Raw genomic sequence first — 15366 nt, 5'->3', positions numbered from 1 at the left:
TGTCAACTGTTTTCAAAAATTTTCTTCGTTAAAAATTTAAAATAATTAAACATTAAATATTATCATTAATAATTTAATCAAACTTTTCTTAACATGTAATATTTTTCATATTATGTAGGTACCTATTTATATCAGGTTTTTGTATTATTTTGCCTATTATGTATTTATTTATATTGGTTTGTATTATTTGCTTAATTATTTTGCATATTTTTAGTTCAAGAGAATATTTTTATAGAAAAACGCATATTTTTTGCATATTTTATTATGATTTTTAAAGAATATTGGAAGAATATTTTCAAATTGTTAAGAGAATAATAGCATCTCATTATGGCTATTTTAAAAGAATATAATTCAGGCCCCTAATTATAACATTTGGCACGTGGCTATTGATTATATTAATTATACACAAAAAAAAAATCACAATCAATATTTGATTATGTATTTATTTTTTTTTTTTTAATTCCGGCAACATGAGCCACTGTGTGTGTGTGGTAGGGGGGGGGGGTGAACTTACGTTTTTATGTGGGGCAAGAATTCGTCACCTGCAAGAACCCGGGTGGTCTTCCATCCGGGACCCAGCGACGCTGGACGATGTCTGACCGTCGCAGCACACATTAGTAACGGCGACCGACCACCACGCACCACCATTACAACAGCAAGCCACAAACTATGTAATTTATGAAGTGTAATATTCTGAACAAATTCTAAAAAAAAAAACATTAGTTGTTCGATATTTTTTGTTTTTGAGTAATTTTAGAGTAAAACACAAACCACATAATTAATTCAATAGACTATAACCACACCATATTATAATATACTACTTTCAGGAAAAAAATACATCGTTATAGGAGATGATTACTAGACAAATAGATAATATTTTTTATTTGTATTCCGTTTTCCATTAATACATTTTTATTATTATTTGTTTTATTGGTGTTATTAGTATAACGTCAAAGTATACACTAGCTTATTAACTTTAATAGATATAGAGTACCCAGTTGGTTTCTTAGTGTTAAAATAACGCTATCAAGAAAATACTATATTATAAGTGGTAAAATTGTTGGTACATATAACTTCAGGAATACTTTAGGAACAAGCTACAGATTTTATAAAGCTTAGATAGAGCCTAAAATTATTTTTTGTCACGCCTGCACCGAAAGTTTGGTTTTCGACCACGGTTGAAGCGTTCGAAAGCGTCCTTTTTCCGTCCAGCTGGCGGTAAAGTGGAAATCCCCAAAGTGCCGGCCGCCGGGCGCGTATCCCCTGCACAACCAGAAACTAAAATGTATACCTACCACGGTTCTTACAAAACATAAACTTTTGGTTACATCTTAAATGTATAGTATAACCTCCTTGCATGACGCATAAACATGTTGCACAATATTTAATTTGCACTGTTCCTAGATAAGTGCGTCGAACGATGCGTTAGTAAGTTTATTTCACGCAATTTGTATAATAATCTTATCAGTTACAATAATAAAATATACAAAGTAAAAATTGTAATTTTGAAATAAAATAAAATGTCTTCCTTTTTTGTAGAATAGTCTATAATTGTTGCATAGATCCCTGCATAACCTTTTCCATGAACGCAGGGGCGTGACAAAAAATAGTATGTGTGGCTCGCGCGGGAAGGCCATTTCCCGCCCTTGCCACACAATATACTATTTAGTTCAAACTAGTACCTCCTCACCTGAATAATATTATTTTTACAATTAGTTAAGTATACACAATCTGGAAATAATTAATTTGTAGGTATAATGAGTACATGTGCTTGCAGTTATTTGTACAGGTTTGACTTGATACAGCAAAATTGTATATAGAAATAGAATAAAAGTAAACATAAAAAAAAAAAATATCTAGACTCTGGTTAAAAATGCATCATACAAATAATTCACAGCTGCAAAATACTAAAAATTGTTTTTTTTTTTTTTTTTTTAATATTTTTAACAAAATAAAACAAAAGTTTCGACATCTTAACGAATTAAAACTGCTCACAGACCAAGTGTCTTGTTGTATATTAAACGATGTGATGTACCATGTACAATTAGTTGTTGAGCACTAATGCAATTAGTGCAGTAAATACCGCAAATTATGTATAAAATATCGCATTTGCCCATGCCTGAAGAACAGGTTTTAAGAATACAATCTATAATATAAATTTGATGAATTCATTATGTATGCACCTAATTAAAATGTATTGAAAAATTTTAAATTACCGTGTTTAAGTTCAAAACAAAAATCTCATAATACGCAACAATACTTTCCATATTCAAATTTGGAAGAAAAATCATTCATCGCTCCGCTTAGCATCTAAGACACGATAGTATCAGTTTAGAAAAATTACAGTTTTACATTTAAGGATACATATTTAAATTTAAATAATATTTAATCATTTAGTTTAATTTTATGAATAAAACAATTTGTCTTATGAAATATTCAAATACTAGTCCATTGTAAAATGTATGTAGGTAAGCATACACATACGCTTATCTAATTTAAATTACTCTTTATATTATAATATACAATATACGTTTAGCATTATAATAACACCTTATCTGGAAAAATAAAAATTTTGCAATATTTGTCTATGAAAAGGTAACTAAACTGAAAAAAAAATGATAATTTTTACAAACATAAATATATTTTGAGATAACATTGTAATAAATTCATCTTATTCGTGTAGGCAATATAAAATGCTAATATGTATTTTATGTTATCGGTTACAAGGTAAGAAAATAAGAAATGACCTAATTTTTTGCAAAATAAAATAAAATATAATTTATTACAGCATTAAGTAAAAACCCATCGTGTTATAATATTTCAGTACATTCCAGTTTAAAACTTGTGCTGACGACTTATTTATGTCTTCAGTGTTATACAACTGATTGTTTTTTACCTAAAATATGTGAATAAAATTGTGAATCACTATTCTAATAAGAAGTATACATATTTTTGAATTTTTAATTTCTATTGCAGTAGCAGTCTACATGGATAATGGTAATTATTTGAAATTACTAATCTATAATTTATTTTCACTTATGTTTTGTTGCTAATAAGAATATACTAATAATTGTTATTTTATATATAACCTAACCTAACCTGTTATAACAGGTATATTATTGGTTTATTTCTTGTTATACTTTAAAGAATTTTTGTTTTAAATATAATGAAAAATATGCTTAAAAATATAATAAAGTTAAAATATATTCATATAAGTTTCGTTTAATGACTGACCTAACTAACGTTTCAGTGTCCATCTTCAGAGTGAACCTATAATTATTCGTCGACAAAACTGATCATATTAATAACAATTCGGTTCAACGGTTGGTAACAAAAACAGGATCATTCTGAACTTAAAATTAATAATGTAACAAACACAATGTTTAAAAAAAAATACATCTAAAAATACTACATTATAAAATAAAATAGAAACAGTATAATTAATATTTATTGCTTATTATTTTTCGTTAAAATAAAAAAAACACAAGATTATAATATTTTCGTATGTCGAATAGTTAAATATTTTGCGATTATTAAAATAAAACCACGATCAAACCCAATATGGCGATATCGCCTATTGGATTTCAAATATTTTTACCATATTATTTAGGCTATAGGTATAATCAAACTAATAATTGTATCATCTACTCACGAAACAACCTAAGTTTTAACCGCGGCCGGATCTGAAGTTATGCAATATAATTGGATTAATAATTGTAATGAATGTATTCAAATGAAATCCCGTGTACCAATGATAACAACTATAATATAATATTTGCCATTATTGGTATATGAAGTGGTTTCCGCGGTGTTTTAGACTGAATGACTTCGCGTGCGAAATACGTTAATTATACCGTATAATCACACAACATATATGTGTATACAGTATTATACATATACTCACTATAAAAATGTTTTATTATGAATTGTGCAACGGGAGAAATTTCCGCCTGTAATATAGTGCTTACCGCAGCCACATGCTTTTAAAATACACACACGACATATCTATTTAATATATCATAATATTATCATGTTTACACCTATGTAGGTAAACTGTACAGGATTGTTCTTTTAACAGTGAACACTCATTATGTGAGTTGATTTTCATTATTTTAGATTCTGAGAGGAGCGAGGAATGTAATATAGGTACTCGTTTTACAAAGATGTTATTTTTTTTGTTGTTTTTGTTGTTTTGTGTCTGTCATCACGTCTTGTCGTTTTGGAGCACAGTATTTATCATTGAGTTCAAATTAAAACATCCATTATTACGGTGACCTATTCAATAACGGCATGGTACATTTTAAGTCGATACAAAACAACGTTTTTGAAAAAAAAAAATTATAATTTTTTCAATTTTTTATCGTTATCATTTTTGAAGTTTTAATTTTTTTGAAAGACAGCGTAGGAACATTTTAAATTTGTATTCCTAAGCAGGATATTATCTGGGATAGGTATTTAGATACATCAACATTTCATTTTGAATGGGTATAGTTAATTAGTTGAGTTAATGAGCGGAGTAGTGGACCAAAATTTTGGGAGGTGCCCCTGAGCCACTTCCGCTCATCATCAATACTATAAAATACTTATAACTCACATACTTTTCGTCCAAAATTCGTATCCTAAAAACTATTCTACTTTGCAATAAGGAATTAAAAAAATACGTTTTCATTAAAACAGTGAAAAGAAATTTCGAAAATATTGTTTTACAATATAAATATTACTGGTTGTATTCAACCCGTATATAGTTTTGCACTTTTGCATATTATTTTATTCAAATGTCGTGACATTTACGCGTAGGTTGGCAAGGTTACTATTGGCAATTTGTGACCACGAACTATAAATATCGTGTCGATATGACATAAACGATTAATAATATTATGTCGTATATCGAGGTTCCTATTCCTCAGGAATACTCTCTAAGATAATAATAATATAAAGGTAGACAGTTGCGTTGCCGGTGCTCCGAAGAACCGTGATGATCGTAATTAATGATTCGGACGACTGCAGCAGACGCTGTACAGCATTTCGCATTTCGCGGCGTCGTCTGACCAGCGATTCCCGCACGGGATATACTTTCTACGATGATAATATATTGAAATAATTATAACGTGACCGCCCGCAGGAAATATATCCGGGGAGCTCGAGGGCCGGAAGATTTTCGAATTCAAATATCGAAACGCGCTAAAAAAAAAACAGTTTTTTCCTTCCCCGGCAACCGGTTGCGCGCCGTCAAATAACCAATAATCGATAACACTATACGACGACGACGACGACGGTGATAATGAAAACCGGAGCTCGCGCGATTACGCGAAATATAATATAAATAATAATAATAATAATAATAATATTATATTCTATACCGCGTGACGGTGGGTGGGGGAACAACGAGCACTCACGCGCGTCTCCCGAGTGTCGATCCGTCTGTGCAGTCCGGCGTACATCGCGCCAATCGTCGTACCTCGCGTCTACACCGAGCACACCGGCGATGACGATATTATAGACGTTATTATTTTTTTTTTTTTTTTGAACGTCAGATTTACCGTATCGAGAAAAAAATAAGTGCGATACAAAAATACCACCGTCCACTGCAAATACACAGCGCAATATATTATTATATACGCCGGAGCGTACAACCCCGGGAGACGTCATGTCCTCGCCGCACGCCAGACGAGTGAATCGAATCGCGATCATCAGACCGGGGGTGCCGGCGATCCAGCCGATTTTATAAGAACATTCAACGACGATCACAATTTCATACCGTCGTCGTGTTCGGTACGATAAGCTGATAATAATATATCGTATACGTATAATATAATACTCACCTACTGGCGGGCAACACAATCGTTACGCGTATATACACACCTAAATAGCTGCGACCATGTCTGCCGCCGGTCTCAAACGGAACATCAACAACAATGTGGTCGACACCACCGCCGACCGGAAATGGAGCCCGGAAGTCCATACGAAAATATTCATACCGCCCATTGGCGTCACGGAACCCCGGCCGAAATTTGCCAAAGGTAGGACGAGACGAGTGCAGGACGAGTGCAGCGCGCGAATCCGATGTGACCGTCTCGAACTGCACCGGTGCAGTATAATATTGTATATTATTAATTATACATCGATAGTCGATACATACTTATATATGATATTATATGACATCATTACTAATATTTTTTTTCTGTAATCTCTGCCGATTAGTAAAGTCTCTCTTCTATTATTTCATTTCCACGCCGACACTTTTCGCTAACTGTAAAGATAAGTGGTATAGGTGCCCATACTGCAGCGCGCGAATCCGCGTCCGTCTCGAACTGCACCGGTGCAGTAATATAATATTACAATATTTTATATTTATGCATCGATAGTCGATACATAATAATATAATTTTATACAACATAATTATTAATATTTTTTTTCCTCTAATCTCTGTCGATTAGTTTTTCCTCTATTATTTAATTTCCACGCCGACACTTTTCGCTAACCGTAAAGATAACTAGCATAGGTACCCATCACACATCATGTTTATAAATTTATAATCACGAGGTAATTTCGTTACGTTGTTTTATAAAGGTAGCGTGTATTGTGATTTGTGACACATACGTAGCTGTAGCACACGCATGTGACATTTCTGGTATACCAACTCGTCAACCACACATAATAATATATAATATTGTAATAGGTATACAGTTGGGCTTTGGTACGTATATTTTAGTTCAATGAACTGTTTTATCGAATTTATTTTAAAAGTAAAATAGGCAGTGTTTGAATTTAAAGTTCATTCACACTTTTACAATGAAATAACGTTTAGACGTTGAACAATAATTGACCGGTGTTTCATTATAATCAGAAAATAACGTAATTTTTTTTCGCAAACAATAAGTTAGGTACACGTAAAAAATTAAAAAAATTATTTAATTATGTGGCTTTTACAAAATTATAATAAAGCCTATTTTGGTTCTTCGCTAACTCTTGAGAAAATCTGTAAACATTTTTTTTGTCTTATACACATAGAATATACTTAAAAAATGATTAGTGAAAACTTGGAAAAATTGATTACATTATTAAAATTAAAGTATCATTACCTATTATAAGTTATAACAATACAATTATAAAATTAATATTATCTGTGTTTTGTTACATACTTTTTTAATATTTTGATTTTTGAGAAAGTATTTAGTTTTTAATTTTTTAGTTGATTATAATTATTAATAACTTTCATAATAATAAAATATTAAAAATTATTCCTGACAAAACACAGATACTGTTATTCTTTTTATAATAATATTGTTATAATACGTTATAAATTACAATATAATGTACCTTAATTTCAACAGTGTAAATCTCAATGAGTGAAAAACGGAAAGACAAAAAGTATTAAGTACTAACCATAATACGCTAGTGTAAGACAGAAAAAAATTATACTAGTGTACCCTTAATACGATATTTTAATTTGTTGGTAACTAAATCAATGTACCTAATTGAATGAAATAATGCATGTTACGTTAGGCTAGGTTAGGTAGGTATTAAATTGTTTGGGTATAATTTTGTATTTATTATTTGTTATGCATAAATACTTTATATTTTAATAATATCATATATTTACTGTTAACACACAAAAGTTTTTTTATACATTTCTAGAAAATGTAATAACAGTAAAATATAACCATAATATCATATATATATATATGTTTATTTTATATATAGAAGGAACTTTTATGAAATAAGATACTCTTCATTCATCTTCTCCATAAAATGTAGATATTTCTAAAACATTATAATGTCCGGTTGGCGGTTGCATAAAACATTAACGAACCTACGAACCTATATCTATAACTAATCTATAGGTATGTATACAGAATTTAAAACGTATATAATATACTATACATAGATATAATAGTCAGTTACCTAAAAGTTTTACGCAACCGTACAAGAATATAAAATATAAATGTAATATATATTTATATTTTATAAGTATTACCAGGATATTGATTTAAGTTAATAATTTTTTAGGTGGAGTAAAAAAACCTAGCTTTATAGTTATTATACGATTACTATATACTATATGTATTGTGAAATAATACACGATATTAGAAAACTGTCCATATAATTACAGACCAAATTATAAAATTGAGTGCGGATATTTTCTTATTTAATTCTAGAGTATAAATTATATTTATCCATAGACTATGGTACACATTATTTATCAACGTAGGTACTTATTTAATTATTTAGAATAACATGACGTATATTATACACAATGCAATTAAATATAATATCAAGTATTACCGAGCATGGTAATACATTCAGTGATTCACCAAGCATCCTCTGCCCCATTTGTTCTAAAAAAAAGGGATTTATTCAAACTCTGATTTTTAAGTATATTTAAGAAGTGTTCTTTCGTTATAATATGAGAACCGCCTATTTTATTGTAAAATGTTAAGAAGAAGATTTTTTGAAAATGTTGATGTATACCAATCGATATTTGTTCGAGTAATTTACGAGCTATTAAACTTTAAGTAGGTACTCAGGATATTTGTCTATGATAACACGTTTAGAATAAATGGAAAAAAAAATATAATATGTATTTAAACATAATATGGTATTTAAGTATATTCAAAAATTCCAAAAACCAAAATTCGAATAAATACAATAAATTATCAAAGTGGGATGTGCATGATTGGTTAATCACCGCATACATTTATTCGTAATAAAATTCCGGCGAGAAGTGTTTTACGCACATATGTCATCGCAGATTGTATCAAAGTTTTCTAAGAAAAATGTTTCCACTTGCTTCCATGTTATACCTACATAAAAATACACGTCATGCGCGACTGGAGGTTGTTTGCGGTCCATGCGAAAAACACTAGCGATGTGGTTGTGGTTGAAATAGCACAAATTCTGTATATCACATATTATATATTCCTTTGGCTTTATACACCTAATCTGCTATACAACCAAAATAATGGTGTGATGTAATTAGGTAATAGGTATATTATATCGTAATTCGTATTGATGCACTAACGCCCCTTCGCCCCCTTGTGATATATCGACTATCGAGGCTGTATTACCACGTACCTACATATTATATAATATAGGTATACCCATAACCAGAAATCAATTAAAATTATTTGTGGAGGGGGGAGGGGCTAATAATTTTTGGGTGAATAGGTAGGTTTTAAAACCATTAACATTTGGAAATTATTCTGTTACTTAAAAATCATAAAAATATTAAATTTAAAAACTTAAACCATTTATATTTAAGTTCTAATAACCGATTTCTACATTGGATGGCCACAATTTCAAACACTCCGATTTATGTAGTCTGATCGCAAACCGCATGGTAATTAGCGATGGGATTTCCTACATGTTAAATTTTAATTTTAGAATACCTATTATAGCGAGTGGTTGCAAATCGCATTCACAACACAAATTATTTATGTATGTTTTTTTCAGTAAAAATATTTAGTCATATAATTTTTATTGTGAATCTTCCTATACCTACCTAGTTCTACAGACAAGATTCATATAAATCTAAAATATTAAAACTATTTTCCAATCGTTTTTAACGGGGCTCGGTTGATTTTGTATGGGGAGGCCCTACCTAAGCCCCCTTACCCTGATTTCCGCCAATGAGTATAATACCGATTACCGGCAATTTGCCCAACGATGTCCAACCATGGCTAATTCTTTTTTCGGTTCAAAACGGGATTCAAACCAATTCGAAAAATATTTAGGCATTGAACTACTATGACTTTCTATGAGCAATACTTATCAATACCCGAATTACAACTTAGTACTTCTTTATCTTGAACGACTACCACTCCTCCTAAGTTCAAAAATTAACAGCAAATAAATATAAATAATATTATGCAAGCATTATTCAGCAACGAAGCACACGCGTTATATACATTTTCCAAGATAGACTATTGACTATATTATTACACTCTGTCCGGCGACAGATCACGCCGACTCTGCGCATCCCCACGCGACACCCGCTGCCATCGAGACCGGTTCCAATGTGGCCTCGCGTGCATGCCCGGATATTAATCGGACCGCTGGGCAGTGGTCTCTCTCGCTGGACGGAGTGGGTTTACCTAAATTATAAATTATGACAGCGAAAATGATGACTTATATCCAATTTAGATACATGATATGATACGTACCTATAATATTTACGATTTTGGGTTTTCCAGCAGAAATCGGCGCTACGGCCACTCAACAAGAGCCGCGGCGGAAGTACGTGACGACGGCGGTGTGCAGCAGCGGAAGCGACAGTAGCGACGGCGGGTGTGCGGGTGGTGGTGCCGCGGGAAGGGGCCGCCGGCATCCGGTGTCGCGGAGCGGTTCGTGCCGTGGCCAGCCGCAGACGTTGTCGCCCATGTCGGCCGGGGCGCTGTCGCCCAGCCTGCGGTCGCTCGGCGTGCCCGGCTCGCCTTCCGCGGCCGCGATGGCCATCGGCTCGGCGAACCACAGCTCGATGTACGCGTCGGCACACAACCAGCACCGGGACGCGTCGCCGCTCCGGTCGTGGTCGGACGCCGTGTCAGTCCGGTCACTGGCGTCCATCGGCATGGGTTCGACGGACGGCCGGAAGCTGACCATCGCCAAGGTGCCCACGTCGCCCGCGGAACTGCTCAACTTGGCCAGCCCTCAAACGTAATATATACCATCAAACTTTTATAGTTGATATTATTATACATTAAATATTTTAATCTCTCTCTCTCTCTCTCTTTCTGCGGATCTAAGAATTTTAACACGTCCGTGAGGGATAATGATACGCAGTGTTCGTTGAAATAACTGAGATGTAACTTAAATATTTCATTATATTGATATCAAACACCCTTAAAAAAGAGATTAATTTGATATCAGTTGCATTTCATAATTTCATACATGCACAGAAAATATCATATAACAACAAACAATTAATAAATGATTCATATAGTAATTTTTTTTAATGACCATCGGTAAATAACTGTTCAATTAATTTACATTTATAATATTATATTTATTTAAAGATATTAGGTATTTAAAATTATCAAATAAAATGTTTTTTATTAAATAATATTCAAATAATTTGAATCATACAAAAATTTAAATTTAGTACAGCCTATAGTATAGGCCCTATATACAGAAAAATATTACAAAATAATGCCCTTAATTCAATATTAAAAAGTAAATATTTTGTAAATTAAACAATTTCTTATATACAAAAAGTATTTATATAAACTTTTGTCATAAAAATTGTATGAACATTTTACGAGTTTTTGAAATTGCAGTAGACGTTTTGAAGATTTTAGGTAATAAAATTGTTAATTGTTAGTATCATGACCTGAAAACGTAATAAGTACAAGCTTTATTATAATATTATATAGAAATACATAGTTCTAACTTTCGAAGTTCTAACACTTCTAACTATTTCGAAAATGTTATTTGGATTATAAGCATTTTAAATCGATGTCCACGTGAAACTACTAATTTTTGCAATTTACTCATCTCGTTTTCAATGATAAAGATGACCAAAGATCCTTTGATCTGATTCGCTACTTATACAGCCGATCCATCACTTATCTGTCAATTAATATAAAAAGCAAAATACATCGATGTGTACAATTTACACAACAAAAAAATTAAGAAAATATTACGACTGAGGACGAAACCCCGGTTTCCCCTCCCTTGATCCCGGGCCTGTATCACTATCTGCAGTCTCTCTCACTCCGTCTTTGTCGTTATAATTATTTGGCTTTTTCTTCCGTTATTATTATTTATACAACGGCACTCGTGTGGGCTAGTCGCTATAAAGTGTGTATACCTATCGTTATTTGCACGACTTATGCACGCCCATTATAATGGCATTCTGGACGAGCCCTGGGCACGGCAACCGGCCGGTGGTAATTATTATGCGTATCGAAACTATTTCGCCAACCAGTTTTTTTTTTTTCGCGATGTTCTTGTGCGCCGAGTACCCACTTACCGCGATCGGTCAACATAATTGTTATGCAGGAAAAAAAAAACGAAAAGAAAACCGTCTTATATATGCATATTAGGTATGAGAAGAAATTGTATACTAATACTATAATGATGTATTGATATAGACACTACATTAGTATACTATTATAGTAAACAGTGTTCAGACGTCCACATACCAATGGTAATCAATAATTATACGTTATGGTAAATCTTCGAAAATCATTTTGATTTGCACCCGTTTATATAGTGCTCGTATAAAGTGCTAAAATGGTCCAGTCTGGTGGTTTTCGTCACGTGCACATATGATATATGTACCAATAGGTATCTCATTCGTACCTATTCATATTATTATTACCTATTATTAATGATTTACGAAGATTTGCTCGTTTCCGCAGTTACCGCCGCTGTACAGTGTCTATTATTCTGCGTGTGTGAAAATAATTTATTATATAGGTAATTGATACTATATTATAGGTAGTGGTTACTGGTCGTGTACGAAAATAAATCCATTAGAATAGTTTCATATTGAAATCAGTGTATCAATTCGTTTGTATTTAAATGTTATCGTCTAAATTGCAAATGTCTACATGACTACATTGTACTAATCTCGACTAGGTACATGTGAAAAATATGTTATAGAATTATGTAAGTCAGGTACGCGCAATCGCACTACACGTGTCGAATAAAAAAATCATAAGAGACTGGTCATCATAAAATAACCGTATCTATAGAAAGATAAAAAAAATTGACGACATCATTAATTGTATATACATATTATATACCTATAATAACATCATTATGATGATCATTGTTGTGTTAGGCTATCGTGGGTTTTGCTTATACAGTTGCGCCTATGTCCAATAAACGAGTTCAGTGTTCAATCGTTGCTCTGTATGTTTGTCTGACAAGGTAAATAGTTCTAAAGATCATAGTATATAATATTTACCTATGTAACTATATAAATATATAAAACCTACACCTGTTGTTGTTACTTGTTCCATTCAAACAGTGTAATTTTATTTGAAATAAACATTAACAGAATAAGTTTAATGTTTGTTCTAAATGAAAAACATACGCTTTAGGTACCTACTTGATAAAAAACTGTATCAATGTTTAATATTTAAAATTTTTCGAAAACATTCCAAATATAAAATATTGTAGAATATTATACATATATAATAATATAATATAATATAATATTATACAATTATTTTAATATATTTAAATATTTCGAATTCTCACATTTATCTATAAGACATTGTGGATCAAACGGACTTTATCGGATTATACCTACTGACAATTTGTTTTTTATGCCTACATATATATTTACATACATATAAGTTTTGTTATTTCAATGAACCCTGTTATTAATAAAATTAATTATATGTGTCTGAAATACCTCTTAACATTAATTGAAACAGAGTGTAAGCTGGTTTACTACCTACGAGACATAAAATTCTTAAGGGGATTGGAAACGGTGATTTTCTGTGAATATGTCTAACACACGTGGAACATAGGAATTTAGATGTGTTTTCATTCCAACGTATCGATTGAACTGGTGAAGCGATAATAATTCTAAAAACAGATTTTAATTTTTCATCATGTCTACTATTGAGATCGACTTTCCCACATTTTTGAATTTATTCCCCTAAATCCTAAAAAAATTCTTATGTTCCACGTGTGTTAAACAAAAAAAGAAAATCGCCGCCCCCAATCTCACTTGTACACATCATCTTCGAATAATTATTCTACGATAAATTGAGATAGCACTACATCCATATGCCATAACTGCAGAGGATTGAGAGTAGCATAATTCCATCCCTGAAATTTAGCATACAAGCATCACAATAGTTATGGAAAACTGACATTTTTAGATTGATAAATACATTTTTGAGATATTTTGTTTCCAACGTTTTATTTTTTCTAAACAGTATAAAGGAGTTATTAAAAACCAAGTTTTTGATATTTTTAAATAAAAGTTATTTAAATATGTCTTATGAATACTACTAGCAGACTACCTAAATTTGGCTAAAACATTGTCTGTCTTATTGTTGACAAACATTCGCTATGACGATTTAGGCTGTATAGATTTTACCTATACTTCATGATATGGGTAGCTATTAAGGTGCCATGGGTACTGGGTAGTTCTGTATACAATACCATCTATTGTTCGTAGAAAAAAACTATCAATGTTTTGATAGTTCAAAATTCAGACCTTTAAGCAGTCGTAAATCTAGAAAAAATACAAATAAATAAAAATCCATAAAAATTATACTCGTTATTATTTTTAGATTCTGAGCGAAGCGATGAATGTATTGATTCTACAATGATGTGTGTTTTTTTTTTTATTTTTGTGTCTGTCATCACCTTTTAGGACAGTAAAAGTGCTTGGATTTTCTTCAATAGTAACTTTTCTGATAGGAAAGTGAATCTAGTTGGTACTTTGGGGGGTCAAAAGTAAAAATTTCCCAGTAGTTTTCACAAGCGACGTGAAAAACAAAAGAAAAATTAAGGAAAAACGGGAATTTTTACGCAAAATCTGTTTTCGAGAAAATCGATTTTGGTTTTTGGTGTAACTCTAAAACAAATGACCGTAGGGACATGAAATTTTGACTGAATGTTTATATTAGCATTTTCTATACACCATAAAATTTACAAAATATTTTGACTCTTTTTGAGCTGTTTACGGCCATTGTCAGTTTTCAATTTTTTTAGTTTTTTTTTCTATAAATATCAATAAAATTTTATCTGTTGATGAAAAAAGCTTGAAAATTTAATAGAAGGCTCCTAGGTTATTGTTTCAAAGGCAGATGAAAAAAATTAAAAATCCTTGGTCACAGTTTTTAATTATAAGCATTTAAAGTTCAAATGTTGACAAAATACGGAAAAATCACGAAAAATAGCAAATTATTTTGAGTTGAGAATTCATAAAAATTTTTCTTTTTAAATCTAAGATTTGAAAATGTAATATAAGATTACTCATAAGTTTGTCTACCTTTATCAAAAAAAAAATGTCTAGAAGAAACTTAAATTAAATTTTTATGAGCGTCTGAAATTTATATTTTTACAACATTTGATATTTACTCGATTTCTCATGTAACAATTTTCTTATTTTATTGTAATTAAAAAACTAATGACTGTAGATACTTGAAAATTTCACTGAATGTTTATATTAGCATTTTCTATACACCATAAAATGTTGAAAATATTTTGACTCTTTTTGAGCTGTTTACGGACATTGTCAGTTTTCAATTTTTTTAGTTTTTTTTTCTATAAATATCAATAAATTTTTATTTGTTGGGTAAAAATGCGTGAAAATTTAATATAAGGCTCCTGATATATCGTTCTAATAGCAGTTGAAAAATATTAAAAATACATAGGCACAATTTTTTTTTATAA

At 31.3% G+C, this 15366-nt stretch overlaps 1 protein-coding gene across 5 annotated transcripts in view; it reads left to right on the top strand.

The window, feature by feature from the left end:
• The first annotated feature begins 2869 nt into the window (after nucleotides 1–2869).
• LOC132940970 (sodium- and chloride-dependent GABA transporter ine-like) overlaps nucleotides 2870–15366 on the top strand; it is a 36810-nt gene continuing 24313 nt past the window's right edge. The window contains exons 1-2 of one of the 5 annotated variants that reach the window (XM_061008800.1): nucleotides 2870–2997; nucleotides 10194–10656. In XM_061008800.1, the coding sequence (XP_060864783.1) occupies nucleotides 2988–2997; nucleotides 10194–10656 (473 nt within the window). In that variant the 5' untranslated portion in view covers nucleotides 2870–2987. Of the gene's footprint in view, nucleotides 2998–5411; nucleotides 6021–10193; nucleotides 10657–15366 lie in introns of those variants that run through there. The other 4 variants (XM_061008801.1, XM_061008802.1, XM_061008799.1 and 1 more) reach the window with 4 other exon arrangements.

This window comes from Metopolophium dirhodum, chromosome 3 (genome assembly GCF_019925205.1).
Source record: "Metopolophium dirhodum isolate CAU chromosome 3, ASM1992520v1, whole genome shotgun sequence".
Lineage (NCBI taxonomy): Eukaryota > Metazoa > Arthropoda > Insecta > Hemiptera > Aphididae > Metopolophium > Metopolophium dirhodum.
This window is presented reverse-complemented; position numbering and strand designations above follow the sequence as displayed.